Raw genomic sequence first — 26360 nt, 5'->3', positions numbered from 1 at the left:
AAAAAAAAACATTGGACAGTTGACAACATCATCATCATCATCATTAATAATGAAACCAATTGATTGATCGTTTTTTTTATTGATTTGGATTTTGAACCAGAACAAAAACAAAATTTACTCTGATGCTTAATTTTTTTTTGTTTGTTGTTGACAATCTAATCTAGTTTTTTTTCTGTTGTCATCATCATGATTATCACCGTTTGATGATGATGTTTGTCACAATGATTTTTTTCGTTAGTTTTTTTTTCATTAACATTCAAATCTCACGTTTGTGGACAAAACACACACGCACATAAATACTGTGAACATTCGATCGAATTGTATTCAACACACAAAATCACTCGAATCGGATTTGATTTGAAGAAAATAAACCAAACCAAAATTTGAAACACAAACGATTATGTCGCCCAAAATTGGTATCGTCGGAAGGTAAGATTTTTTTTTCTTTTTCTTCTTAAAATTGATTCAATTTCTTTTCGTTTTTTTTTGTTTGTTTGACGGTTATAGTGGCCTTATTGGTCGTAGCTGGACAATGATATTCATTGCCCATGGTTTTGATGTTCATCTTTATGATATTAAAGAAGAACAAGTTAATGAAGCAATAAAAGGGATCAATGAAAAAATACGAAAATTGGAACAAGATAAATGTCTTCGAGGAAATCTTTCAGCATCGGAACAATTGTCCCATGTTCATAAAGCACGCACAATTGCTGAATGTTTGGATGGTGCTGTCCACGTCCAGGAATGTGTTTTCGAAGATTTGCAATTGAAACGAAAAGTTTTTCATGAAATTGATCAAATTTGCTCGGATAATGTTGTGCTTTGTAGTTCTACAAGTTGTTTTTTGCCATCCAAACTGTTCGAAGGATTGAAACATAATGGTCAAATGATTGTCGGACATCCAGTGAATCCACCTTATTTTGTACCGTTGGTGGAAATAGTTCCATCAAAATGGACCAATCCTGCGGTTATTGATCGAACACGCGCATTATTGGAAAAAGTTGGCCAAAAACCCGTTACTTTGAAAAAAGAAATCGAAGGTTTCATTGTTAATCGCATCCAGTATGCAATTTTGAATGAATGTTATCGTCTGATTGAATCGGATGTTATTAGCGTCCAAGATGTGGATAAAGTAATGGCACACGGTTTGGGTATGCGTTATGCATTCATGGGACCATGGGAAACTGCTCATTTGAATGCTAATGGTATGCGTGAATATTTCGATAAATATTCGAAAGGTATCCATGATGTTAGCATGACGTTTGGTCCAGTACCACAAATGGGAGGTCCAACAGCCGATTTGATTGTCAAAGAAATGGCCCAGGCAATTCCAATTGATCGATTGGATCAACGCCGTAAATGGCGCGATGAACGTCTGGTTGAATTGGCAACACTTAAACAGAAAGCAAACAAATGATTTTTCTGAAACATGAAGCAAAAAAAAGTCAATGATTTATTGAAAATTAATTAATCAAATGTGAATGTTTTGATTTTATTCTGGAATTTATGTTCCAAATAAATTCTATGATGACGATGATTATTATTGATGTAATGTTTATTTCACTCATCAATTTGTTGGTCCTGTTTACCAACATCCATTGTTTGTGATTTTGACTGTTGCTGTTGTTGTTGTTGTTGTTGTTGTGAATCCGATGTTGATGACATTTCATTTGAATTTTCATTCATATCGGCTTGTTGCATCAGATCACTAATATTCTGTTCAAGATCATTAATACGATGCCCCATTTCATCTATACGATGAACGATTTCATCGCTCATTGCTTGGAATTTATCTTGCATTGTTTGTAGCAACACTTGTACCTTGTATGGAGAAAATTTTAAAATTTAATTGAATTTCATTTTTTTTGTGTAAATTTTGTATTTACCGATTTAAAGCTATCATTTAGATTTTTATCAGCCATCGCTGCAGTTTGAGAATTACTATCAGCGACTGTCGATTTAATATCTTCTTTACTATCCATTATTTTCTTCGTCGACGTCGTCTTTTAGAAAATTATGAACGGAAAATGAGGAATGAAAATGAAATGAAAAAAAAATAAAACAATGAAAAAAATTGTGGGCTGAATTCCAATGGATCGTTCATATAGAATGTTCCATATTTTACAGGTTACCCTAAAATCTTGATTATAAAAAACAAATGAAAACTCAATTTTTTTCTTTAAAAATATGATGATCAAGACTTTAGCGAAAAAGTTTTTTTATTTTATTCAAAAATCAATCAGAATTTTTTTTTTGAAAATTTGTTTTGAAAAAAAATTCCCAAAAATTATAATACAAATAATCATATGAAAAAAAATAATTAGAATAGGAAAAAAAATCTGATCTTGATTCTTCTGCTATATTCGTTGGTTTCAGAGCTCAAAAAAAATTTCAAATTCAGATTACGATGAAGTCGATGGAACCGAATGACCAGCAGCGGTAATGGCTGGCCGTTCAGTTGCAAGTAAATGGCTTATTTTTTCATTCAAACCAAGTTGTGTTTTCGATAAGTTCGACAGGTAAACAACCATGAGGAAATCTTTCAAATTTGAATTAAATGCCTCGTCATCATCACCACCAAATGGTATAATGTTTTCAATCATAGCCATCAATTGCCGTCCAATATCATTGGTATTCGATGGAATCGATACTTTTGATGTACCGGAAAGAATTTTCTCTTCGATAAATTTAACAATACGTGCAATATCATCCTGACATTTGTTACACATTTGTATGATTTGATCCAATTCATTTGCAAGGAAAATTTCTTTCGAATCCGTCGATACTGATGGTAATCCAGCGGCATACATACAAGCACGAACACCAATCAATTCTGGTTCATAACAATACGATATACTGATATCATCAATCGGTGTGAACATTGTACCAACATTTTTGCCTGGAATACCAAATATTGTTGATACATAAGCTTTAACTGAAATACCATCGGCTGATGGATCCACAGTCAAATGGATAGGATTTTGACATTCACGTGAATAATAATCATGTATGACAACGGAATATTCATTGACTTCACCACCACCGGTTGCAAACCATCCAACAATAGTTTCACTTGGAAAAACTTTTTTATGCAATTCATATAGCTCTTTAGCTACTTCCAAATCAACAGCAACTTCATTATTGGCTTCACGATGTTTAACAACGAATGAATTTGATATTTCAACATTGCCCAATTTATCCACAGAACCAAGCAAAGTACCAATTACACGATTGGCATCCAAATTTCTTCGTTCATAAATATCGATAATATTATATACGACCAATGGATGTACACGAACCGATGTATTTGACATTTTTGTTGTTGTTGTTTGATTATTTTTCTTGAACAAAAAGAAATTCGATAAATATTTGGAAAAAATCAGCTTTGTGCTCACTTCACAAACACACACACACAAACAGAGATCGACACAAAGCCGGATAAACGTGTGGCTCGAATCGAATCGAATGTGAGTGTGCGTGTGTTGCGTGGGACTATTTCCACTTGAATGACTATAATTTTTTTTTCATTGAAAATTTTTTCATTTTCAAAATCTTTTTTCGACTAAAAAATTAATTTTTATCTCATTTTCAATTATCTTAATTTGTTGGAAGAGATGAATTTATGGCAAATACGAAGGAATTTCCAAAAAAAATCACAACGAAAAATTGTACAAAAAAAAAATTTATTGAAACAAGAAGAAACAAAATGAATTAAAATAGCCGATCGAATGAGAATATATTAAACACGTTTTTACGCGTGCTCATCGATCATCAATCGGTTATAACACGCGCGGTAATTGTCTACGGTGAATTGATAATTTGAAAAAATAATAAATTCTATTAATATTGGCTTTTTTTCTACAAAAACTAAATTCCATAAACTCGTGTTGAAGCTTTTTTCGTTGCTGCCACCAATACCACCACCAACCAACCACAAACCACCATCATCATCAGTTTTCAGTATATCCAGGCGTCCTTTTTGATCTCTAAACGCCAAATCAACATTTATATATATTGTTGTATTTTGCATCGACTCAGTTTAAATCAGCAGTAAAACAGCCAAAAAAAAGAGAACGAAAAGAAAATCATTCTTAAAATATTGAAAAGAAAAAAATAACGATATTTTACAGCTGCTTTCAAGTTTGCCCGGTTTCGTTTCATTCGTTCGGTTTGTTATTGTTTTTCATGATTCAATGTTGGTTGGTTGGTGGTAGAATTTCAATGTTCGATTTGTTTTCTATGTCACCGTAATTCTATCGTGTGTGTGTGTAATTCGTGTATAGCGATAATTTTCATTATTTCAATGATGACGATGACGATTCTTTGAAAAAAATTTTCATTCTCATCTGAAATTCATTCATTGAACAAGATCATCATCATCATTAATTTTACATCTACTTTGTGTACAATTTTTGATGTGTGCTACAACAAACACCACAAGACATAGACAAGGTGAGTTTATAAATTATATTGTACAACATTCGACAGATTTTTGATTTTTCTCATTTTTTATTTTCGTCGTTTCAATCATCAATCTAATAGAAAAGAAAGAGAAAAAAATATACAAGTTTGGCACTATAGAGTGAGCAAAGAGAAAAATTGAACCGTTTTCTGTTTTTTTGATTTGTTTTTTTTTTTTGGCCATTTGCCGTCATCATCAAATCGATTATTGTTGCAATTTTATTGATCGTTCATTCATCCATCCAAACTTTTTGATGGTTTTATTTTTGATTATTTTTCTCTCATAAAAAAAAACAAAACAAGACAACAAGATCCGATGAGATAACATTTTGCTTCCTTCGATTTATTTATTTATATAAACATCCTGTATTTTGGTTTTTATCCAAGTTTTTGTTGGTCATTTTTTTGTTTGATTTCCATCACTTTCGAATCTTTTGATCTACTGAATTCGAAAAAAAGAAGAAAATGTATCGTGCTGCTCTTGCATTAAAATCCGGCCATCATCGTTTATATGGTGGACTTAATGGTCTATTGATTAATGGCCGTTTTGGTATTCTTGTGAATCAATCACATCCAACATCATCTACAATACCGAAATCCCAATCGGCTGCTGCTGCAACACAAGCAGCTGTTGCAACACGTGTTGTACAGGAACCATTCCTAAATGGATCATCATCAATTTATGTGGAAGAAATGTATAAAGCATGGATGAAAGATCCAAATTCTGTCCATAAAAGTTGGGATGTATTTTTTCGTGTATCTGAAACAGCTGAACCGGGACAGGCATATCTATCGCCCGCAATGCCTCGAACAACAATGTATCCAACAGCCAGTGGACGTACACCAACAACACAAGCAGAAATACGTTCAGCAGTAACATCATCGGATTCATTACGTGATATTGAAGACCATTTATCCGTACAGGCTATTATTCGATCCTATCAGGTATGTTTGGAACCTGTAATGCATGTAAATTTGATCCAGAAAAAAAACTTAATATTTTTTCATTTACACATACACACACTGCATAGTCATATGATGACTTTATCATTTTCTAAATTTATTTTCTGAATCGTCATTGTATTTCTTCATCCGGCCAAATTTTTGCTCCGTCAGATCTATCTAATTTGGCTGGTTGACAAAAATTTTTTTCATTCATCATAAATGGCAAAAAACCCGATAATTATACACATCAAAGTAGCCAGAAAGTTATTGTAACAACAAAAAAAACAGCAACAGCAATAAAATGTACAAAACGTACATACAATCAAACAATTTTAGTCAGTCAGTCAGTCAATCATTTTACGTCATTAATCATCGGTTTTTTTTTCTGATAATCATCATTTAGTTCATCAAATATAGGGTACAGAACAGAAAGAAACTTTGTTGTTCTTTTCAGTTTTTTTTTATCTTATCAATTATGGCAAATATTTATTTTTCTCTTTCTTTTTTTTGTCTGTTTTATTAATCCTTTATTATCATTTTTTTTTCATTGAAATTTTCAAAACACCCACACACACAAATACAATGCCCCTGTGAATTCCCCCAAATGGATATTCAAAAATTTGAAATGAAATGGATAAAAAAAATTAGGTTCGTGGCCATTATACAGCACAATTGGATCCATTGGAAATACAACAACATGCTGCAATGAAACATAGTTCAATTGGTAATGATTTACCATTATCACAAGATGTTGTACTTAGAAAATATAAGTTAGGTAATGTAATTCTTCAGCAACACAAACCGAAATTGATGATTGTGAAAAATTTTTATAATGAATACAAAAAAGGCCCGAATCGACTTGTGTTTTTTTTTGTTCCTAATTCAATCAACAAGATAAACTTTTACTTTTAACCCCATCACCTTACAAATTACTTGATCTTTCTTTTTCTAACTAACGAAAAAAAACTTAACACAATCTTTCTTTCTTGATTTTACCTTTCCATTTTTTTCACTATCTGCATTTGGACAATTAATCAAAACAAAATAATGATTAAGATTCGTGGCCATTATTTTGCTAAGCTTGATCCGCTTGAAATTAATGTTACTAATTTTGATCGTGATGGTGCTTGGCTTCGTGTTCATCAATTTGGTATTCAATTTTTTTCACTGAAAATAACCTGACTAATTGATTTGGTTAATTAATTTTAATTAATTTTTTTTTTGTCTACAGAGGAAAAAGATATGGATCGTTTATTCAAACTGCCGAATACAACATTTATTGGTGGTGATGAAAGTGTGTTACCATTACGTGAAATATTACGTCGATTAGAAAATGTTTATTGTCGTCATATTGGTGTCGAGTATATGTTTATTAATAATCTGGAACAATGTCAATGGATTAGGCAAAAATTTGAAACACCTGGTATTATGGATTTGAATGAAGAAAAGAAAAAAACCTTACTAGCACGTTTGACACGTTCACATAAATTTGAAGAATTTTTAGCCAAAAAATGGTCATCAGAAAAACGTTTCGGTCTAGAAGGTTGTGAAGTATTGATACCATCAATGAAAGAAGTTATTGATAATTCATCTGTTCTCGGTATCGATAGCATCGTGATGGGTATGCCTCATCGTGGCCGATTAAATGTGTTGGCAAATGTTTGCCGTAAACCATTAGAACAGATTTTCGCTCAATTCAATAGTCTGGAACCAGCTGATGAGGTATTTATGATGCTTGTATCTATAAGTTTTGATCTAGTGTAGAAAATAATTTTCGAAATTTTATAGGGTTCTGGTGATGTTAAATACCATCTTGGAATGTCACATGAACGTTTGAATCGTAAAAGTAATCGTAATATAAAACTAGCACTAGTGGCTAATCCATCACATTTGGAAGCTGTCGATCCAGTGGTTCAAGGAAAAACACGTGCTGAACAATTTTATTTGGGTGATTCACAAGGCAAAAAAGTTATGAGCATATTATTACATGGTGATGCTGCATTTGCTGGTCAAGGTGTAGTGTACGAGACATTTCATTTGTCGGAATTACCCGATTATTCAACACATGGCACGGTACATATTGTTGTTAATAATCAAATTGGTTTCACTACTGATCCACGTGAAGCACGGTCATCACCATATTGTACGGATGTTGCACGTGTAGTGAATGCACCAATTTTCCACGTTAATGCTGATGATCCTGAAGCCGTAGTACATGTTAGTAAAGTAGCAGCAGAATGGCGTGCAAAATTCGGAAAAGATGTCGTCATTGATCTAGTTTGTTATCGTCGTAATGGCCACAATGAAATTGATGAACCAAAGTTTACACAGCCATTAATGTATACGAAAATTCGTAATACAACACCGGCGGTACATAAATATGTCAAGAAATTGATTTCGGAAAATGTTGTCACCGAAGAATATGTGAAACAATTATGGGAAAAATATGATAATATCTTGACCGAAGCTTATAAAAATACGGAGAAAGAAGTTAAAATGTATAACCGGGATTGGCTTGATTCACCGTGGCATGGATTTTTCGGTACTCGTTCTGAACATAAATGTGATCCAACCGGTGTTGATGAAGAAACCTTACGTCATATTGGTACAAAATTCTCGACACCCCCACCAGATCCATTTAAAATTCATCCTGGTCTAAAACGTATCTTGAAAGCACGTATGGAAATGGTTGAAAATCGTCAATTGGATTGGGCATTGGCTGAAGCATTAGCATTTGGTTCTCTGTTGAAAGAAGGTATTCATGTTCGTTTAAGTGGTCAAGATGTTGAACGTGGTACATTTAGTCATCGACATCATGTTCTTCATCATCAAACAATGGATAAATCTACGTATCGTCCATTATGTCATTTGTATGCCGACCAAGCACCATATACTGTATGTAATAGTTCATTATCTGAATATGGTGTTCTCGGATTTGAACTTGGTTTCTCAATGACCAATCCAAATGCATTGGTAATGTGGGAAGCACAATTTGGTGATTTCAACAACACGGCCCAATGTATTATTGATCAATTTATTTGTAGCGGTCAAGCTAAATGGGTGCGGCAAAGTGGTCTTATTTTACTTTTACCACATGGTATGGAAGGTATGGGCCCAGAACATTCATCGGCTCGTCCAGAAAGATTTCTACAATTATGTGCTGTTGATTCAGATGAATTTCCGGTAAGTTTGATGATGAATTTTTTGGAATTTGGATTTTAAATTTCCATTCCGTTCCAGGTTATCGATGAATATTTCTCATTGAAACAATTACATGATATCAACATGATTGTTGCTAATTGTAGTACACCAGCCAATATGTTCCATATACTACGTAGACAGATTGCGTTACCGTTCCGTAAACCAGTAAGTAATTTTCAGATTTTTTTTTGTTGGACTCATTTTCATAATTTTGAATTCTTTTTTTTCTTGAATAGTTGGTTGTATTCACACCAAAATCGCTGCTAAGACATCCACAATGTAAATCTAGTTTTGATGAATTATTACCCGAGACGGAATTTCGTCGTTTATTACCCGATGAAACGGAACCTATTCGTACGAATCCATCCAGTGTAAAACGTATCATTTTATGCACTGGTAAAGTTTATTATGAATTACTCAAAGAACGACAACAACGTAGTCTTGACGATAAAGTTGCAATTGTTCGTGTGGAACAATTATGTCCATTTCCTTTTGATTTATTACGTGATGAGTTATCAAAATATCCAGATGCTGATCTTATCTGGACACAAGAAGAACATAAAAATCAAGGATATTGGAGCTACGTTCAACCACTAATACAGACAACATTGAGACATTTGAATATGGAATCGAAAAAGTTTAAGTAAGAAAAAATTTTTTATTTTTGTAAAAAAAAACATTAATTTTTCTCTTTCATTTTCATTGATTAATTTTAGTTATGCTGGCCGCGCAGTATCGGCATCACCAGCCACAGGCAATAAACATATACACAAAAAAGAGATTGAAAAATTATTTGCCGATTCATTTGCTGGTTTGTAACAAAAAACAAAACAAAAAATAATAATACAGCTGATTTTGTTTTGTTTTGATTTATGATTGGTGAATGATGAGTGAATGAATGAATGATGTGCAGGTGGTGATGGTTTTGCGATTTTTTTTTTGATGATTCTTGATTCTTGAAAACAAACAAACAAAATATTCTATTTATTTCTTCCTCTTCTTATCTTTATTATTATTCTTATTCTTATTATCAATTCCTTAAATCTATATAATTGTTACTTATTTGTTTCTCTTTCTCACACACTTTCACACACAATTTATATTCAAATCAAAACTCTTTGCACTTTTCTTCTTATTTATCATAAATCATTATTGAAAATTTTAGGTATCGATAATAATAATAATAATAATCAGCTACCATCGTCGTCTTCGTCATCATCATCATCATCATCATCGTCTGTTAGCGATTTATTTGATAATCTAAAAAAATTCTTTAAATTCTTGGAACGATAAACAACAACAACAACAACAACAGCGATTAGAAGATCTGAAAAACTGGTCTCATTTGATGGAATTTTTATTTTTATTTTTCCAAAACAAAAGTCAACTTTAAATTTTTTTTTTTTTTTTAGAAAGAAAAAACAATTGTGATTCTATTTTGATTGATTGATTGATATAAAATGCTCTAAAATGTTTGGAAAAAAAATTCTCAAGAAATCCCAACAATCTTAACAGCAAACACGAATTTATGTGTAGCAACAGCCAAACATTCATCCTCGATTAATTTTTCAAATTCTAATTGTACAAAATAAATGAATATAAAGCAAAAGAGAAAAAAAACTGAGTTTTCTATCGTTTTTTTATTATCATTATCATATACATTGGAAAAAGTAATGTAAAGCAAAAGGCGCAAAGTTCTTTGTTTCCGTTATTTAAAGCCTGATGAGATACATCATCACAAAAAAAATATAAACGTGGTAAATATAGATAGATATCTATAACACGTTTTGTTGTAATGGTAATATTGGTGGTTTGTGGCTTTCGGTGTATGTGACAATGGATGGATAAATAAAATTTGATACACACACTAACACATCATTGACTAATGATTCGTCTTGTGTGGAAAATTATTACAAATTCAATCATCATCATCATCATTATTATTAATCCACAACGACAACAACAACAATGAACTTTAATAATTGAGTGAATTTTTCTTTTTTTTTTGACAAATCAATTACGTGCTGGTGGTAAATGTGTTTGTTTTTTCAGATGTTTTTGTTTTGGCAAATGTCAACTGTCGTTTTATTTTTCTTGAAATTTTTCTTTATCCATCATTAATCTTGTTATAATTTTGAATTCAACAAAAAAAAAAAAATTTCTCACAAGGAAACGATTATTGATCCACAAGCAACCAGAAAAAAAGTCGATTCTATTTTTATCATCACTCTATGTGCTAATCCGCTTGTGATTCCGAAACACTTGACGTTTTATTTTTTATTTTTTTATTACTTTTTTCAAAGAAAAAAAAACATCGACCAATGTATTGTTGTTGGTGTCATAAATGATGACAATAATAATAAAAAAGAAATTTGGAATTTGTCATCAAATTTCATACATTTTCTTTTTCTCTGTTTCATTTCATTTTGTAATTGTCGTGCACACACACATACACACACACACACTAACGCACTGATTGATTGCATAGGTATTGAATTTCTTTTTCCTTGAGAATAAACTTTTTTGCTTTAATTGCATTGGTGGTTTGTTTACCAACATCAGTGTTTTATATTCAATTTCTTTTTTTCGCTTTTTGTTTCACTTGTATATTTTCCGGTGCAAAAAAAATGTCCATTTTTAATCACAACAACGATGATAATGATAAAATGAAGAAAAAACATAACGGTCATATCCATTTTAATCTTGAAGTTGATGATGATGATGATAATGATAATGTAGTGAGTGATGACCAAATAGATAACGAAAACAATCGCCGTCATAGTCAAGATAATCAAAAAAGTGGTTGGGTCAAAAAATTTCGATTTTCAAGTTTAAAGAAAAATAAAAATAAAAAGACAATTCCATCAGAAGAACAGAATGGCATAATCGAAAATAAGACGAAGAAAAATAAATCCAACGATGAAATCGCTATTAAGAAACAGAAATTAAAACTTGTAAAATATCTATCAACCGAAGAACCGATTATGAAAAATAAAATTCAAATTGATGATAATGAACGTGAATTGTTGGCAACATTGAATCCCGCAAATAATATTGATGTAAATAAATATTTCCGCATACCGGAATCAAAAATTAATGATAAATTATGGCGTATTCCATATGGATTCCGTAACGATGATGACGATGATGACGGTGATTACGATGCAACAGAATTACCAAAAATTAATCGATTCGGTGAAGGTGTTAATGATGGTTGTATGATTGGATTGAATTTACCAAAAATCCAATCAAAACAAAGATTTAAAACCTGGCAACAGTTAATTGAATGTTCAGATGAAGCATTGTATCAATTTTCACATCCAACAACCACTAGCGGTTCTGGACGAAGAATTTATAATCGTCAAAAAAATCGTCGTCGTGGTTCAATACTACAGCCACGTCCTGTATTTCTTATGCCAAATCCAGAGATGGATTGTTTACTTGCAAATAATCAAGATAAAAATAACAAGCTTCGTGAATGGTCATCGGAATTAACGTTGGATGTACGTCACGGTGATTGTTGTGGTGAAGAATTATTGGACTCAAATTTTCGCCAGAACATACTTGATAATGTTTCTATTGATGATTTAAGTAATATGCTTTATCCAGAATTGAAATTAAGTTTCAACGTGAATGGAATGATGACAGATTCAGAAATGCGTTACATACAAGCTGTAAGTAATCGTCGTCGTCAATCATTGGTACCACCAACATTTTCTGGTGGTGATCCAACCGCAATGACATTTCGTAGACAAAGTTATGGAGGTGGTCAATTGTGGTCCACAGAAGTTGAACGGCAACAACAACATGAATGTTATCAAGATAAAGTTGCCTTGATAAATCCAGAATTCCGTCATCGAAGACAATCAAATCGAATGAATTCTTTAGCGACTCAATTATCAATATTTTCCGATTTAACCATTACCACAACAACTGATATGGATGATGAAAATTCAGAAAACAGCACCAACGATAATTTTATTGAATTTGATCCAGAATCCGAAGAACAAATTATTTTGTTTGCAAATGAATTGACGATTATTGTGAGAAAATATTTCAATTCAATTAAATCATCGGAAATTATTCACTTTTTTCTAAATGTAACAAATGCAATGGTAAGTTTTTCAATTTTTTTTTAATAATTTCAATGAACTTATCTTTGCTTTCCTTCCTGGTGCAGAAAACATGTTCACAAATCAAAGGTTTATTACATTTCCAGAATCGTATCGTACGTTTGATTGCCACTTATATCCTCCAGCATGAACAATTAGAACAACGTGTACGGTCAATTCTATTCTTTATACGGGTCATTGGTCATCTACAAATATTGAATAATTGGCATTCAGTAAATTTAATTACAAAAAGTCTTCAATGTCCACCTGTTGTAAGATTGAAAGATACATGGCGTAAAATAACATTCGTTCATCCAGAAGATTATTGTAATTTTATCGAAATTTCTGAAGATTTAGAAGCCGGTAATCAATGGCTTGCATATGAAACAGCTGGACGTTTCCTGCCCATATTTGATGATACGATTGCAATGATTAAAGAACGTTGTGGCCTAATGATAGTACAGATACAACAATATCGTTTTCATCAATCATGGAAAAATCATGCGCGCGTGGATGATCATGATTTAATTAATTGGATCAATCAAGAAGTTGGTGATATTTTAAAAGATTGTGGTGGTGCTCAACAACATTTGGATTATCGAGATGATGATAAACAGGAACGACCACAACGAAAAGAATCAATAGATAGAAAAAAGCCTTTGGCGTTTTGGCATCGAATATTTAATCGTCGTGGTCATGGTAAGTGAATAATTCATTTATTTCGTATTATCCAATAATCTGCTTTTTTTTCTTAGGAAAGGCCGATGGCCCAATGGGTGATGATGATGATAATCGACAACAAGATAACGATGAAGATGTTCTGGATGTGGATGATGATGTACATCAAACAAGATTATTGAAAGGATCAAAAAATGAATTGACGAATGTTGTACGACGTCGTCGTACATCGAAATCAAATCGAAAAATTAGCGTAGGACAACTGGCTAATAATAATGGCCATTCACAATCATCAACATCATCGATACCATCATGTAAACAATTCTGGACATGGACTGATTTTTATAAACTTCGACAATCTGATCGTGAAATGATTAAACAGCAAATTGTTCGAACAATGGTCAATATACAGAAGAAAGCATTTTATGTATTTGAAGATCGTGATGAACGAATAAGAAATTTTCTTTTGAATTCAAATTGTGATTGTAAGTATCGATTGTATTGATTGTACAATTTTGATTTATGATTTCATTTCCCGTTTTTCGATTTGTTTTGAATTTATTCACACAACAATCAATTTCATTACCCAAATATGGTCATAATTTACTACTAGCAATGGATGCATGTATGCGACGATCACAAATGATCGAAAATAAAGAACAACAGCAACAACGCGTTGTTGATAAGACAACAGCAAGCCATTCAATTGATGATGATCAAGATCGATCGATAATCGAAAATAATGGTAATAATCATCAATCAAGATTGTCAGCATCGATAACAATTAAAATAAATGGCCAAAATAATAAAAATGATGGTTTGAACAACGAAAACAACAACAACAGCAATGAAGAACAACATCAGCAACAACAAATGAACATGAATGATCAACAACAGACGAAAAATTCAAAAAAACCAAAACGACGAGTCATGTTTTCATAACACAAGACAGCCAGTCAATCAGGATTGACATTTTTTTTTTTTTGCTGACATTCAAATAAAATAAAAATTCTAATTTAAACAATGAAATGAACCTAATTCAATCAAATTGAAACTAATTTGTTCTAAATGGGTTAAATTGAATTAGAGCTAAATAATCAAAAGGGATTGTCTCATTCACAATATTCAATGACCATTTATAGAAAAACAAGACACTGACATGATAATATGAAAAACCATCACTCTGGGTAACGCAATAACAACAACAACGATGTAGCTATCAACAAACAAATGATTTGAATATGACAATGATGTTTTGAAATGTTTTTGATCAGAAAAAAATGAATTTTATTTCTTGTTATATTGTTATTCTGTCTATGTGTGTTTGTAAATGGTAAATGACTTACTTTACTTTCCCCAAACGGGTGTGTGTGTATGATAAAGTTTTCCAAAGTTTATTTGTTGTTTTGCCACACATTTTTGTTTTGATTTGATCGTCAAAAAACTGATCAAATGATGATTCTTTTGAGAATTTTTTTTCTTGGTTGAAATCCCTGTATTTATTTTTGTTTGTTTGGTGTAATTGTGTGTGTGTGTGTGGGAAGGTTTTATTTACAAAGATTTTGACTTTTTTGTTTGCAGGGTTTCGCATTATTTCTCCGGTAAAAACAGAAAATCTGAATTTTATTCAACCTACACACACACACACACATACACACCTTGTGTAAACTTTGCCCTAATGGTTGGTTAGTTAGCTGATGGCAGGACCAATTTTGTTTATGGAATTCTTTCTCACTTGTTTGGTTAATGGTGGTGGTGTGTTTTTTCTCTCAATTTTGTCCATTTTTTTTTATTGACATTAACACTTATATAAGTCAGTCCAGTTCTGTGATTGCTGAACTTTGAACAATAATCTTTTGGTTGTTCGCGAAAACATTCCACTTTTTTTTCATATTCTTGGAAAATTCAATTAAACGATAGACAGGTAAAAATGTGTGTGTGTGTGAGAGATTTTCGTTTGAAAATTGCAAGAGAGAAAAAAAATGAAGCCATACCACTACGACTGCCAATAGCAACCACTGATTAGAAGTTTGAAAACTTTTCAAAAAAGCTTCGAAATCTGTCAGTCTGTGTGTGCGAAATGTTTTATTCAATCAATTCAAGTAAATCATTTGATCATTTTCAATCATCCATACAGCAACAAAATTTCATGATCAACTTTAGCTAGGTCCATGCAATTAAATTTTTTGGAATTTCATCGATAATGACCTCTGTGTGATTCAATCTGATCGTGTGCGTAATCGTCTGGCTGAATTTTTTTCCTCATTCAACTATCTGTGTGCCTATGTACCTGGACACGTGTTGTACGTGTTTTCTCTTTTTTTTCTATCCTTCTGTGTGTAGTGTGGTTGCAAGAAAAAAAAATCCACCGGTTTTTTTTCTTTCCTTATTTCAAATATATAATGACGCCATCATCATCGATGAATGAATGAATGAATCCATATGACAACAAATACGAAAACCGTGGGATTCATCAACATGTGAGATGGTAACCACCACCACCACAACAACGGGTTAATCAAACAAAAAAATAAACAACCGAAATTGAAACAAAACAAACAAACGAAACATATGGTTTTCTTTTTTTTTTGCATATATATGAATGGGGTAAGTTTTATGGATTTCATTTTGCAGAAAAAAACCTTGCATCAACATCGTATCGTAATTTGACTTTTTAATCATCAATGATCATCATCATAATCCGAGGGATTTATTTTCTACCATTTTGAAAAACCATTAATCAACAAACAAACAAACAAAAAACTCCTCCAAATATTCAAGAGAAAAAAACGTTGAATTTTCTTTCTACCATTTATGGTAATGAGTGTATGTTTGATTCTGATCTCTCTCGCTATACAGTTCTGCTACAGTTTTTTTTTCGAAATCGATGGATGGTTAATTCGATTCGCCATAGAAAACAAAAATAAAACCAATCCCATTATGTGACCTGTGTTTGTGTGTATCGATCATCATATCATTATCGTGATTATAGAATGACCACCAATGGTCAACGAAAAACCAAACACCAGATCAAACCACATTGAATGAATAAGCAAAACGAATTGATAAATTATAGCCTCGTGGTGGTTGTTTTTTCATTAAGCTAAGCTTGGCTTTGAACAACGAATAAAAACGTACAAACGATAAAAACAAAACGACGACCACCAACGTGTTCTCTCGTCGCTTTTCACAAACGGTCATTTTTTTCTCATTCAGAAAAAAATTTATGTGTGTCCATCCAATGTCCTTGGCAATCGTCATCATCATCACCGATTTCTTAGAAATGAATTTCTATGACTAAAAAAACTAAGACTTTTGTTCTCGTTTGAGATGAACAAATTTTAACAGAACATTTTGTTGTCAACAACAACGAAAACAACATCATTATTCATCATTCATCAGAAAAAAATTCGGGTCATTCGAAAATTCTTCGTCGTAGTCGTCGACAACAACAAAAAAAAAAAAAAAAAACTTTCAGCTTGATGAACTACAACAACCGTTACACGTGCGCACGCGACACTATTTTTCATTTTCAATTTTCTGTTCAAACATCACTATTGTAGATGTATGTTATATGTGCATCATCACATCCTCATCATCATCGATTCTCATACGACGACATAAATTTTGGCCGCATTTTCAATTTGACATTTTGCCATTGATGTGTTTGTGTGTATGTGCTATGCACTTGCCAGATGCTAAATGATATGTACTGTGTGTACGATAAATGAATATTTTTCGAGATCTACTTTTTTTTTATTGCGATCGATCGATGATCCATTGATTTTTGTTATCGACAAAAAAAAACAAACCGTATCCGATTTCTTATGATTTCAACGATTATTTCTTGGTGTAATTGGTTGTTTATCTGCTGATTAATTTCTGAAAAGTGAAACCCTTTTCTCCAAAGATAATTTTCATCGAATACAACAAACTAGTGGTGGATGTTGATGAAAACCACTTGTGAATCGTCTGTGGATAGTTAGCCACCCACGCATTAAACTTGTTTTATTATTATTTCTTCTTTTCGTGGTTGCTGTTTGATCTCAATTAAATTTTGATTTTTACAATCATTTGATCTCTTGAATGAAAATGACGGAAACTAATCGACAACAAAAACAACATTCATCATCAACACCACCGTCGTCGTCTTCGTCATCATTGAAACGACAAATATCTCAACAACATAAACAACAACAACCTAGACAGCCAAAGCAATCATCACCTACGTTACCGATTGCACCATCATCTTTATTGGCAAATCAAAGTGAAAATATTCCGGCACCAGAATGTTGTTGTTTCTCGGCACGTTTTGTTAATCTTGTTTTGTTTTTATTCAATTTTATCTTCCTATTAAGTGGAATTTGTATCCTATTGTTGACGGTCATATATGGACGGCCAGAAGTTAGCCGTTATTTGGGTGAGACGACAAAATATCTAAATAACATTATCAATCTATTGGGCAATGGTCACCTGGTGCAGATTATTCATTATTCAATGTTATTCTGCGGAATTGTCATCATTGTGATTTCATTGATGAATATTTGTTTCTCAACAGCCACTAGTTGGTCAAAAAGTTCAGATTATTATTATTATCGTCGCGGTCGTGGTCATCTTAACGGACAACAGATGATTGTAAATGAAAATGAATCCTTATTATTTCGATATAGTGATTGGAGTCGAAATAGTCCACAACAAAAACAACAACCACAACAACAACAACCACAATCATCATTTCGATCCACTTCATTATCATCAACAACAGCGACACCATCGAAATCAGCTTATTTAAATGAATCAATAATTTTAGATGATTGTTCAGATATCGATATATCGATGATGAATGACCATCACCACAATCGATATGTATCATCAACACCAAGTCATCAAAATAATTCATCATTATTATTGATTGATCGAAAATATTCAAATCGATTATTACATAATAATAATAATAATCATCATCATCATCATCAATGTCGATTGTTCCAGGATCAACAAAAACATTCATCGTGGTCACATTTTGCCAATTCAACCATCGTACTTTGTATCTATATTTTCATCTTATTATTTCTATTTACCGTACAATTGGTTATCGGGTTATTGGCGATAATAACCGTTAGTCCGGATCATGTATTTTTATCGACGAATTCAGCTCGAAATAATAATGACGATTTTCTTATTTCTGTACGTGATTCTGTCGATATAGCCGATTTACTAGTCAATCATTCGGAAGAAATTGAATCACTATATCATGAATTTCAATGTTGTGGTTGGAATTATTATGATGATTATGAATATTTAAGAATTATCAACAACGATGATGATGAAAATCAATCAATAATTATCGATCAATATCGTAATAAAACAATACCAGTGCCAGATTCATGTTGCAAAACATTTGTGGAAAATTGTGGCCATCGGAAACATCCAAATAATATTTATTATGATGGTTGTTGGTCCAAATTTGGCGCCGAAATGCGTGATTATGTATTAATGCTTGGCTGGACTGCATTAGGTTTCGCTATAATTGAATTAATTGGCATTATGTTTGCTGTTTGTCATTATGTACAGATTATGTCAAAAAGTTGATTGTACTGCATTCAATTTTGATTTAAATTCATTGCCAAAATTCAAAGACGATGATATCATTGTCATTGCCACCATAATTGATGATGATAACCATCAAGCATCGACAAACTTCTGGTTCGTTGAACCAGAAGACAAAACAAAACAAAAAAAAACTTCTTCGGCTGAAAGGTCAACACGAACATATCACATATTTTGTTTTTCGTGGCCACCATTTGTATCCAACCAATCAATCAAACCTTTGCTGTTATTTTTGGATTTTTTCTTTGGGTTTTTGTTTATTTTATTTATCTATTTATCTATATTGTATGTATGAATGTAACATATTTTTATTTAATTCAAAAATGAAATGTCATTTTATCTTTAAAAAAAAATTCATTGCGATGATGATACAACACCAGCATCCTCATCACCAGCACTATTATCATCGATACTATCGAATATTTCGACCAATGGTATAATAAAATTATTCCAACGTAACGGTTGTTTCCATTCAGGTATTTTTTGGATAATTTTATCACATTTATCCGATTCTTCCGTATAATCACCACAAACAACAGCTAATAAATCATTTGTATAACCATTCAGAAGATTTTCCACTTCTTCGTGTGCTGCGTCATTATCTGGACACATTTGTATGACTTTTGTAGCGGCAATATTTTTCCATTTATAATAGGAACTACATATCACAATAGATTAGTTTGTGAAATTTGCAATAAATTAATCGTGCACACTTACCAACAACCTAATGGTATACGTAAATTTTGTTGTTTAAACGTCAAAATTCCATGAAAATCTGTGGTTAAATTTTTAAGAATATCTGCAAACATAGTCAATTCTTTATGGCCACATTCAATAAGATTCAGAAATGTTTGACGTCGTTTCTTATTCGTACACAAACGTTTATTCGTTCGTGAAAAACTATACATCATAACTGATAATGATTGTTTGGATTGTTTATCCAGACATTTATTGGCAAAATCTTTTAGACAACGTTCTTGTGGCGCAACACGTTTGCACCATTCATTCAATTCTTGCGGTGTTCTCGGAGGTTTGGACATGAATTTAGCATCCGTCAATGGTATTAATGTCAATGCACATCGATCAGCACGTTTACAATGTTTTGCCGTGGAAATTGAACCATCGGTCACCATTATCGTCGTCGTGGCAATGATGACCATTAATAGTTGTGAAACATGATGAAATATTGATCGAATCTTCATGGTTGAAATAATTTGGTTGCAATCTAGCGAATGAATGACGAAAGAAAGAAAGAAAAAAAAAGAAAAATTAAATAAAATTTGGTAAAAATTTCGGGCTATTTATAGCGAAACTTGGCCAGATTAATGTTGTTGTTTTCATTATTAATACAGCTGTAAATTTATTTGATAAAATTTTTATTTGAAAATTTCGAAAAAAATTATCTTGATTATAGACAGAAAAATGACGAGGTAAAATATGAAAAATTCTTTCTTTACCACTTCCATTCAACACTACCATACGCGAAAGATTCCATTTACTTTAAAAAAAAAATCACCGTATAAATGAAAAGATTGGTGAATTAATTTGATTTTTTTTAAAGAAATTGAATTTATTTTCAGAATTTTTTTTCCGATGAAATGAAAAAAAAGGTAAAATGATGATCGTTGTGTTGATAAAATATCTTTTGATCATAATCATCATCATATTATTTTTGAATAAATGAAAAAATTATTGGAATTTGAACAAACAAACTTGTTTACTGTTGATTCATTTATTTATAAATTTTTTTTTTTTTTTTTTGATTCATTGTCGTTGATGAATTATTTTTACTTAAAATTCTTGGAATTTTTTTTTATTTTTCGTCATTTGGTCTGTCATTCAGAGAAATTACATTTAATCGATTTGGTGGTGGTGGTGAATGAGTGTTTTAAAAGTACACTGGCAATAGGTTTCTTTCGTAATGAGTGTGGCTCATTTTAAATCATTTAATAAATCCACCAAAACCATTAAGAAACTTTTCCATGGCAATGTTTCATTATCACGTGATGACCATTTTGGTATTTGTAATGAATCACATTTGTCCGAATCTTCAGTATAATCACCACAAAATAAATTTAATAAATCACCAGTATAACTGTCAAGCCAATTATTTAATTCTTCGTGAGCTCTTGTGTTGTTCGGGCAATCTTTCAATAATTGCACTTTGACCCATTCGTTTTGTCGATGAGCGTAGCTGATGAAAATTAAAAAAAATGATGTTAAAATTCAAATGAAAATCGATCAATCAATCGATATATTTACCAACAAATCATTGGAAATTTAAGTTTATCACGATGATCACGGGAAATTGCATACATTTGACGTGTTAAATTAAACATCAGCTGAGAGTATAAATCCAAATTGTTGTAAACACAATCAATTAATGTTAGAAAATTTTGTTTACGTTTTCGTATTGAACAAATTTTTTTATTCAATTTTGTCACCGAATATAGCATTACTAATAATGGTTGTCGTGCGGATTTTGTCATACATTTCATTGCATATCTACGCATACAACCTTCCATTGGAAACATGAAATTTTGACATATATGATTGATTTCCGTTAATGTTTTTGGTGGATTCCGTAATATTGATTCATTTGTTAATGGTATGAGATTCAATGCACATTGATCAGTTTCGGTTTTGTTACATGATGATGATGGTGATGAGAATTTCGATGATTTACTTGCCATCGATTCACAAATATTAACGACGACGATAATAAAAACAATACAATGAAATGATGATTTATGCAACATTTTTGTTTGTTGTTGTCTCACAAGAACTTTTTCCAGATTTACAAAAAAAAAAATCAACTACCAAACGGAATCGTTCAATCATTGAATTATTTTTTTAAAAATTGAAATCATGATCATCAAGATTTTTTCATTGCCTTTAAATAAATAATAATCCTGATTTTTTGTTTGGTTTTGTTTTATTTTTTTTTCTTCCGATAAAATATTCGTGTTCTTACACACGCACACACAATTTTTCATGATGGATATGGCAATGAAATTGATTCATCATCACTCAATTCATTTCTACGATTATGAATTTAAATAAATTCAGGTTTTTTTTCCAGAAAAAGAACATTTTTTGATTTCAATCTTTAATCATCACATTCAAAAAAAAAAAAAAAAAATATCGATGACCATTATCATGAAATTATCATATTATCAGGGCATGATGACGTCAGAAATTTTTTCATTAGATGACCATTGAGATATTTGTAATGAATGGCATTTATCTGAATCTGAAAAGATTAATTAAGACAATTGAATTTTTATGATTCGAAATTCAAGTTTTGAAATAAAAAATTTTTTTTTATTGATCAAATGATAATGATTACGTCACAAAAATCGACATTTATATGAATGATCAATTGAATTGAATCTGGTTTTTTTCTGTACGAAAATCGTTCATCAAACACCATTATTCATCATCATCGTAATAATCAAATATGACAGGAAAATTTTCATATTTTCAAACGATAAAAAAATGAATTGAAAAGTTTTTTTCGCTCTTTTGTCGGCTTTTTTCTTTTTCATTTTCAATTTTCAATTTTCGTTATTACAATAAAGCAATTGATGAATGGAAATAAATTATTAATTAATTTTTTTCTTCGTTCATTCTGATTCATTCGATTCAAATTTCAATAGACCTGACACAAACAGCTGATACATCATCAATTGTGTAACATTTGGTCAAGACTTTTTTCTGGCTTGTTTTGTCCAGTTACAAAAACACTGAAAAAAAATATTAGCACCTCTCGAATGGACAAAAAAAAACAGCTTGAAAAACCAGATCCTCCACCCACCCACACATACACACACACACACACATAATCATCGGATTCGTTCAATGTCCGTAAATAGATTAGCATCGTCCATTTTCAAAAGTAGCGATAAAATTACCAACAATCCTACACATGAACCGAAAACAAAAAAAACATCCTGTTTTTGATGTTAATCTCGTCATAAATCATTTTTTTCTGACGAATAAATCCATGTATTGAAATCATTTGAAATTGTACGTACATTGTGAATGGAATATTTTTATTCAAATTAACTTTTTGTCTAAGCAACAATATAATTGTTGAAATCACTGAATTTTGTCTATTTTTAAATTTGACCTTTTTATCGTCATCACCAACACCACCACCACCATCACCACTACTTCAATTTTGTAGTTGAGAAGAAATTATTCCGATGAACACAGCAGAATTCGAACCAGGATTCGAATTTGCTTGAAAGAATTTTTTTTCCAACAACACTGCCAACAGCTGCTATTGTCATCATCATCATCATCGTCGCGGTGGTTGACTCCCAACATGCAGATGTTGCTTTGCTTTGCTACCGAAAAAAAAGAAACAGAACAAAACGATCTCATCAAATTCATGACGGACGGATGAATGGATGATGCATGATGATGATGCCAACACCCAGAAATCAACAACACAACACAACATACACATCAAGAAATCCTGCTGTACGAAAAATGAATGAAAAAACTTTGATGAAAAAAAGTGGACCAAGTGTTAATTGAATTTATTATTATTGGCAACAAGTGACCTATCCATTCTCTCCGTATCCTGTATTCATTTTGTTGAACTTTGTATTTCAACATTATATTAACCTATGACCTGATCTGACCTGACAGAATATTTTTTTTTCATTGGAAAGGTAAAGTTGATTGTACAAATAGAGGAATCAAAAATAAAAAAATTATGGCTAAAAATCACCATGCTGATAACACATCACCTTGTTTACCTATGCCAAAACCTGTAAGTTTTTTTTATTTTCCATAATAAAAACATTGTCTAAATACAAATATTTATCCATCCTAAACATACACAAAACAGCGTTCTGATGTTGATTATGTACGTGAAAGTCAATTTTTATTATGGTTATGGAAAATGATTGAAGAAATATCATTTAGTTATGAATATGAACAATATTTACGTGATGGTGTTGTATTATGTCGATTAATGGAAAATGTAGCATCCGATCTACGAGATAATGGTAAACAACAAACATCAAGCATGAAGAAGAGTTTATTGGAAAAAGGTGATGATAAAGGAAAAAAAGTGGAAAATATTCACCGATTCTTGGATGCATGTCGTCAATATGGTCTCAATGATACGGAATTATTCGACGTTGAAGATTTATTATCAATGCTAGATATGCCGAAAGTAACACGTTGTCTTTATACATTAGGAAGATATGTAAGTGAAATCTGTTTCCATTTTTTTTTTATTTCAATTATCGATTATCGATTTATTTATTCATATAGATAGCAGAAAAAAATGGTAATAAACCAACGCTTGGGAAACCATATGATGAATGGCTTAATGAACAAATGGATTATGGATTGCAACAAATTGAACAAATTGGATCCAATGTACGTCGTAGAAATGGAATGCCGTTAGGTGATGATCTACATGTTTCACATGTCGATACTGAATGGGTTAAAAAACGTTTAGACATCAATGTCAGTAAAGATCAACAACGTATACAAAGACCACCACGTGATCCACTAGTACAACGTCAACCATCTATACCAATAACAAATTTAAAAGAAATTTTTCTTGGTAAAAGTCCACCACTTCAATATGATCAATCAATCAACGATCAAAAAAAATGTAAAATGTCAAATTTTTGAAATTTATTGATAATTTAAATATCATGATGATAAAATTCTTTAACACTAAATATAAACCATATATAAATTGCATTGAACAATGCAAAAATGATTGGAAATAACCAACGTGAATAATAATCAATCGATGATGTTTGATCCATAAATAATCGTGATTCCAGAATATTATTATGCTGCTGATGGTGATTCGGTTCATTCGTTGGCTGTTGACCAGTAGCAATAGGTTTCAAACATAAACATTGATGTATAAAACGTATACGACGTGAATGTTCATAATAACCGACAATAGCATATTCAATTAGTGATATGAATACCATGATGAAACAAACAAAAAGATAAATATCTAATGCTTTTACGTAAGAAATTTTCGGCAACGATTCCATCGTGCTTGTTATCAAAGTAGTAATTGTCAACACCGTTGTCACACCAATAGCAACACGTTCGACGTGATCATCATGACCCAACCAGAATGGTATCCATGAAATGAGAACGATAAGAAATGCCGGTATAAATGTTTGATACAAATAATAACCAGTGGATCTTTCAATATCGATATAGAGAATCAGATGACTAAATGATCCAACATCATTATGACGAATCTGGTGACTATTATTCAGTCCAGAAACAGTAAAAGTGGCCAAATTGCGATCTTCAAGTAAAATTTTACCCGGTGTCCATTTATAAATAATATCGTCGATAGTGTAGCCATCTGTTGATTGGAAAAAATGGAAAAAAATCAGAAGAAAATAATTTTTTCTCATCAAAAAAACGTACAGCTACCAAAATTCAGCTGACAACGTTGTCGATCAGCCGGAAAATAAGAAAGATCCATTGGACAACTGGCCACAACGGTCATACGTGTACTATACAATATTGATCCATTATGAGACAATTCAATCAATGTATTGGATCTCGTGGATGCTGTTGATTGATGAGTCTGCAAGGATTTTCCATTTAAAAAGAATGTATCAGGAAGCCAGATTAATTCATAAAAATCACCACCCATAAACAAACGAGTTATATTTGAGATCGGTTCGAACATAAGTCTTGAATCACGCCAATATTGACGAAAATGAAGATCGATAGTGAAATCCTTTTGATCAATAAGAAAAAAGAATCATTTTGGTAAGTCAAGTAAACAATCATTCGATCAATTCATTCATTGATGATTACCATATTTACATCCGATATATCATAAATATCATGTATAGCGATAGTAACATTAACAATTAATGGTCCACCACTACCATAATCTGGTCGAATATCTTTATTATAATGTCGTTTGTTTACCATTTGCCGTACCATTTCACTAATTTTCAATATATCTGATGAACATTGGCAACTATAAAATTCATCAAAATCAATATATCAATATACATTAAATTATGATTCAAAGAGAACAATATTTACATTTGTATTGGCCATCCAATCAATGACCACCACCAGCAACAGATGATGACAATTGACCAAATCCTGAATGATGATGATTGCATTTTCGCTAACCAATCATAGAAAACATTCGAATCATCAATGAATCGAATGAAATGAATACACCATTGATATAGCCAGCCAATTGCCATACATCAAACCAACCAACCAGACCGAAATTGATCATCGTCGTATAAACAACCGATCAAATGATGGTGTGTGTGGTAATAATTGTGGCATCAAAGAATTCTTTGGTGGTTCCCAATC

The 26360-nt window shown here is 31.7% G+C and overlaps 9 protein-coding genes across 12 annotated transcripts; 5 read left to right on the top strand and 4 right to left on the bottom strand.

The window, feature by feature from the left end:
- The first annotated feature begins 207 nt into the window (after window positions 1–207).
- LOC124496926 (lambda-crystallin homolog) lies at window positions 208–1540 on the top strand. The gene is made up of 2 exons (XM_047060493.2): window positions 208–429; window positions 508–1540. Exons 1-2 carry the CDS (start codon window positions 401–403, stop codon window positions 1415–1417), a joined length of 939 nt encoding a protein of 312 aa, XP_046916449.1. The 5' UTR covers window positions 208–400; the 3' UTR covers window positions 1418–1540.
- LOC124496928 (eukaryotic translation initiation factor 3 subunit F) lies at window positions 1418–3314 on the bottom strand. Its single transcript, XM_047060495.2, has 2 exons — window positions 2424–3314; window positions 1418–1821 (listed from the first exon to the last, which is right to left on the bottom strand). The coding sequence occupies exons 1-2, from the start codon at window positions 3312–3314 to the stop codon at window positions 1561–1563; spliced, it is 1152 nt and encodes a 383-aa protein (XP_046916451.2). The 3' UTR covers window positions 1418–1560.
- Window positions 3315–4031: 717 nt separating this feature from the next.
- On the top strand, window positions 4032–10227 carry Ogdh (oxoglutarate dehydrogenase Nc73EF). 2 transcript variants are annotated; one of them, XM_075732553.1, is made up of 9 exons: window positions 4032–4452; window positions 4543–5406; window positions 6055–6181; window positions 6638–7128; window positions 7195–8589; window positions 8647–8772; window positions 8844–9250; window positions 9324–9418; window positions 9773–10227. In XM_075732553.1, exons 2-9 carry the CDS (start codon window positions 4927–4929, stop codon window positions 9898–9900), a joined length of 3249 nt encoding a protein of 1082 aa, XP_075588668.1. In that variant the 5' UTR covers window positions 4032–4452; window positions 4543–4926; the 3' UTR covers window positions 9901–10227. The 2 variants fall into 2 exon arrangements, with proteins under 2 accessions (XP_075588668.1, XP_075588669.1); XM_075732554.1 differs by lacking the exon at window positions 6055–6181 and adding an exon at window positions 6463–6556 and having other exon boundaries at window positions 4128–4452.
- A 430-nt stretch (window positions 10228–10657) lies between these two features.
- LOC124496932 (uncharacterized) lies at window positions 10658–14426 on the top strand. Of its 2 annotated transcripts, none has more exons than XM_047060501.2 (4): window positions 10658–12722; window positions 12788–13418; window positions 13475–13882; window positions 14011–14426. In XM_047060501.2, exons 1-4 carry the CDS (start codon window positions 11235–11237, stop codon window positions 14337–14339), a joined length of 2856 nt encoding a protein of 951 aa, XP_046916457.2. In that variant the 5' UTR covers window positions 10658–11234; the 3' UTR covers window positions 14340–14426. The 2 variants fall into 2 exon arrangements, with proteins under 2 accessions (XP_046916457.2, XP_075588670.1); XM_075732555.1 differs by having other exon boundaries at window positions 11235–12722; window positions 12827–13418.
- A 3057-nt stretch (window positions 14427–17483) lies between these two features.
- Window positions 17484–19466, top strand: LOC124496933 (uncharacterized). Its single transcript, XM_047060502.2, has one exon. It carries the CDS (start codon window positions 17484–17486, stop codon window positions 18987–18989), a length of 1506 nt encoding a protein of 501 aa, XP_046916458.2. The 3' UTR covers window positions 18990–19466.
- LOC124496374 (uncharacterized) lies at window positions 19234–20862 on the bottom strand. Of its 2 annotated transcripts, none has more exons than XM_075732558.1 (3): window positions 20465–20862; window positions 19725–20232; window positions 19234–19665 (listed from the first exon to the last, which is right to left on the bottom strand). In XM_075732558.1, exons 1-3 carry the CDS (start codon window positions 20484–20486, stop codon window positions 19362–19364), a joined length of 834 nt encoding a protein of 277 aa, XP_075588673.1. In that variant the 5' UTR covers window positions 20487–20862; the 3' UTR covers window positions 19234–19361. The 2 variants fall into 2 exon arrangements, with proteins under 2 accessions (XP_075588673.1, XP_075588672.1); XM_075732557.1 differs by lacking the exon at window positions 20465–20862 and adding an exon at window positions 20321–20445.
- On the bottom strand, window positions 20367–21892 carry LOC124496375 (uncharacterized). The gene is made up of 2 exons (XM_047059892.2): window positions 21270–21892; window positions 20367–21201 (listed from the first exon to the last, which is right to left on the bottom strand). Exons 1-2 carry the CDS (start codon window positions 21764–21766, stop codon window positions 20940–20942), a joined length of 759 nt encoding a protein of 252 aa, XP_046915848.2. The 5' UTR covers window positions 21767–21892; the 3' UTR covers window positions 20367–20939.
- A 1206-nt stretch (window positions 21893–23098) lies between these two features.
- Window positions 23099–24718, top strand: LOC124497149 (uncharacterized). The gene is made up of 3 exons (XM_047060767.2): window positions 23099–23790; window positions 23869–24231; window positions 24300–24718. Exons 1-3 carry the CDS (start codon window positions 23734–23736, stop codon window positions 24666–24668), a joined length of 789 nt encoding a protein of 262 aa, XP_046916723.1. The 5' UTR covers window positions 23099–23733; the 3' UTR covers window positions 24669–24718.
- On the bottom strand, window positions 24650–26245 carry LOC124497147 (gamma-aminobutyric acid receptor subunit beta). Its single transcript, XM_047060765.2, has 4 exons — window positions 26076–26245; window positions 25839–26007; window positions 25440–25758; window positions 24650–25374 (listed from the first exon to the last, which is right to left on the bottom strand). The coding sequence occupies exons 1-4, from the start codon at window positions 26243–26245 to the stop codon at window positions 24683–24685; spliced, it is 1350 nt and encodes a 449-aa protein (XP_046916721.1). The 3' UTR covers window positions 24650–24682.
- Window positions 26246–26360: the final 115 nt, after the last annotated feature.

This window comes from Dermatophagoides farinae, chromosome 7, assembly GCF_024713945.1.
Source record: "Dermatophagoides farinae isolate YC_2012a chromosome 7, ASM2471394v1, whole genome shotgun sequence".
NCBI lineage: Eukaryota > Metazoa > Arthropoda > Arachnida > Sarcoptiformes > Pyroglyphidae > Dermatophagoides > Dermatophagoides farinae.
This window is presented reverse-complemented; position numbering and strand designations above follow the sequence as displayed.

What these genes read in the sequence shown, in the direction of transcription:
- LOC124496374 (XM_075732557.1), bottom strand. Translation starts at nt 20,348, where the DNA reads ATGAAAACAACAACATTAATCTGGCCAA. An exon ending in AACAACATTAATCTGGCCAA is followed by an intron (nt 20,233 to 20,320) that starts GTTTCGCTATAA and finishes TTCATTCGCTAG; the next exon opens with ATTGCAACCAAATTATTTCA. An exon ending in CGTATACCATTAGGTTGTTG is followed by an intron (nt 19,666 to 19,724) that starts GTAAGTGTGCAC and finishes TGTGATATGTAG; the next exon opens with TTCCTATTATAAATGGAAAA.
- LOC124497149 (XM_047060767.2), top strand. Translation starts at nt 23,734, where the DNA reads ATGGCTAAAAATCACCATGCTGATAACACATCACCTTGTTTACCTATG. An exon ending in GTTTACCTATGCCAAAACCT is followed by an intron (nt 23,791 to 23,868) that starts GTAAGTTTTTTT and finishes TACACAAAACAG; the next exon opens with CGTTCTGATGTTGATTATGT. An exon ending in TTTATACATTAGGAAGATAT is followed by an intron (nt 24,232 to 24,299) that starts GTAAGTGAAATC and finishes TTATTCATATAG; the next exon opens with ATAGCAGAAAAAAATGGTAA.
- LOC124496933 (XM_047060502.2), top strand. Translation starts at nt 17,484, where the DNA reads ATGAAAATGACGGAAACTAATCGACAACAAAAACAACATTCATCATCA.
- LOC124496928 (XM_047060495.2), bottom strand. Translation starts at nt 3,314, where the DNA reads ATGTCAAATACATCGGTTCGTGTACATCCATTGGTCGTATATAATATT. An exon ending in TTACCGCTGCTGGTCATTCG is followed by an intron (nt 1,822 to 2,423) that starts GTTCCATCGACT and finishes TCTCCATACAAG; the next exon opens with GTACAAGTGTTGCTACAAAC.
- LOC124496926 (XM_047060493.2), top strand. Translation starts at nt 401, where the DNA reads ATGTCGCCCAAAATTGGTATCGTCGGAAG. An exon ending in AAAATTGGTATCGTCGGAAG is followed by an intron (nt 430 to 507) that starts GTAAGATTTTTT and finishes TGACGGTTATAG; the next exon opens with TGGCCTTATTGGTCGTAGCT.
- LOC124496932 (XM_047060501.2), top strand. Translation starts at nt 11,235, where the DNA reads ATGTCCATTTTTAATCACAACAACGATGATAATGATAAAATGAAGAAA. An exon ending in TAAATGTAACAAATGCAATG is followed by an intron (nt 12,723 to 12,787) that starts GTAAGTTTTTCA and finishes TTCCTGGTGCAG; the next exon opens with AAAACATGTTCACAAATCAA. An exon ending in TTTGAATTCAAATTGTGATT is followed by an intron (nt 13,883 to 14,010) that starts GTAAGTATCGAT and finishes ATTTACTACTAG; the next exon opens with CAATGGATGCATGTATGCGA.
- Ogdh (XM_075732553.1), top strand. Translation starts at nt 4,927, where the DNA reads ATGTATCGTGCTGCTCTTGCATTAAAATCCGGCCATCATCGTTTATAT. An exon ending in CTATTATTCGATCCTATCAG is followed by an intron (nt 5,407 to 6,054) that starts GTATGTTTGGAA and finishes AAAAAAAATTAG; the next exon opens with GTTCGTGGCCATTATACAGC. An exon ending in ATTTGCCGATTCATTTGCTG is followed by an intron (nt 9,419 to 9,772) that starts GTTTGTAACAAA and finishes TGAAAATTTTAG; the next exon opens with GTATCGATAATAATAATAAT.
- LOC124497147 (XM_047060765.2), bottom strand. Translation starts at nt 26,245, where the DNA reads ATGGCAATTGGCTGGCTATATCAATGGTGTATTCATTTCATTCGATTC. An exon ending in ATATATCGGATGTAAATATG is followed by an intron (nt 25,759 to 25,838) that starts GTAATCATCAAT and finishes ATTGATCAAAAG; the next exon opens with GATTTCACTATCGATCTTCA. An exon ending in TCAGCTGAATTTTGGTAGCT is followed by an intron (nt 25,375 to 25,439) that starts GTACGTTTTTTT and finishes TCCAATCAACAG; the next exon opens with ATGGCTACACTATCGACGAT.
- LOC124496375 (XM_047059892.2), bottom strand. Translation starts at nt 21,766, where the DNA reads ATGTTGCATAAATCATCATTTCATTGTATTGTTTTTATTATCGTCGTC. An exon ending in AAATTTCCAATGATTTGTTG is followed by an intron (nt 21,202 to 21,269) that starts GTAAATATATCG and finishes AATTTTCATCAG; the next exon opens with CTACGCTCATCGACAAAACG.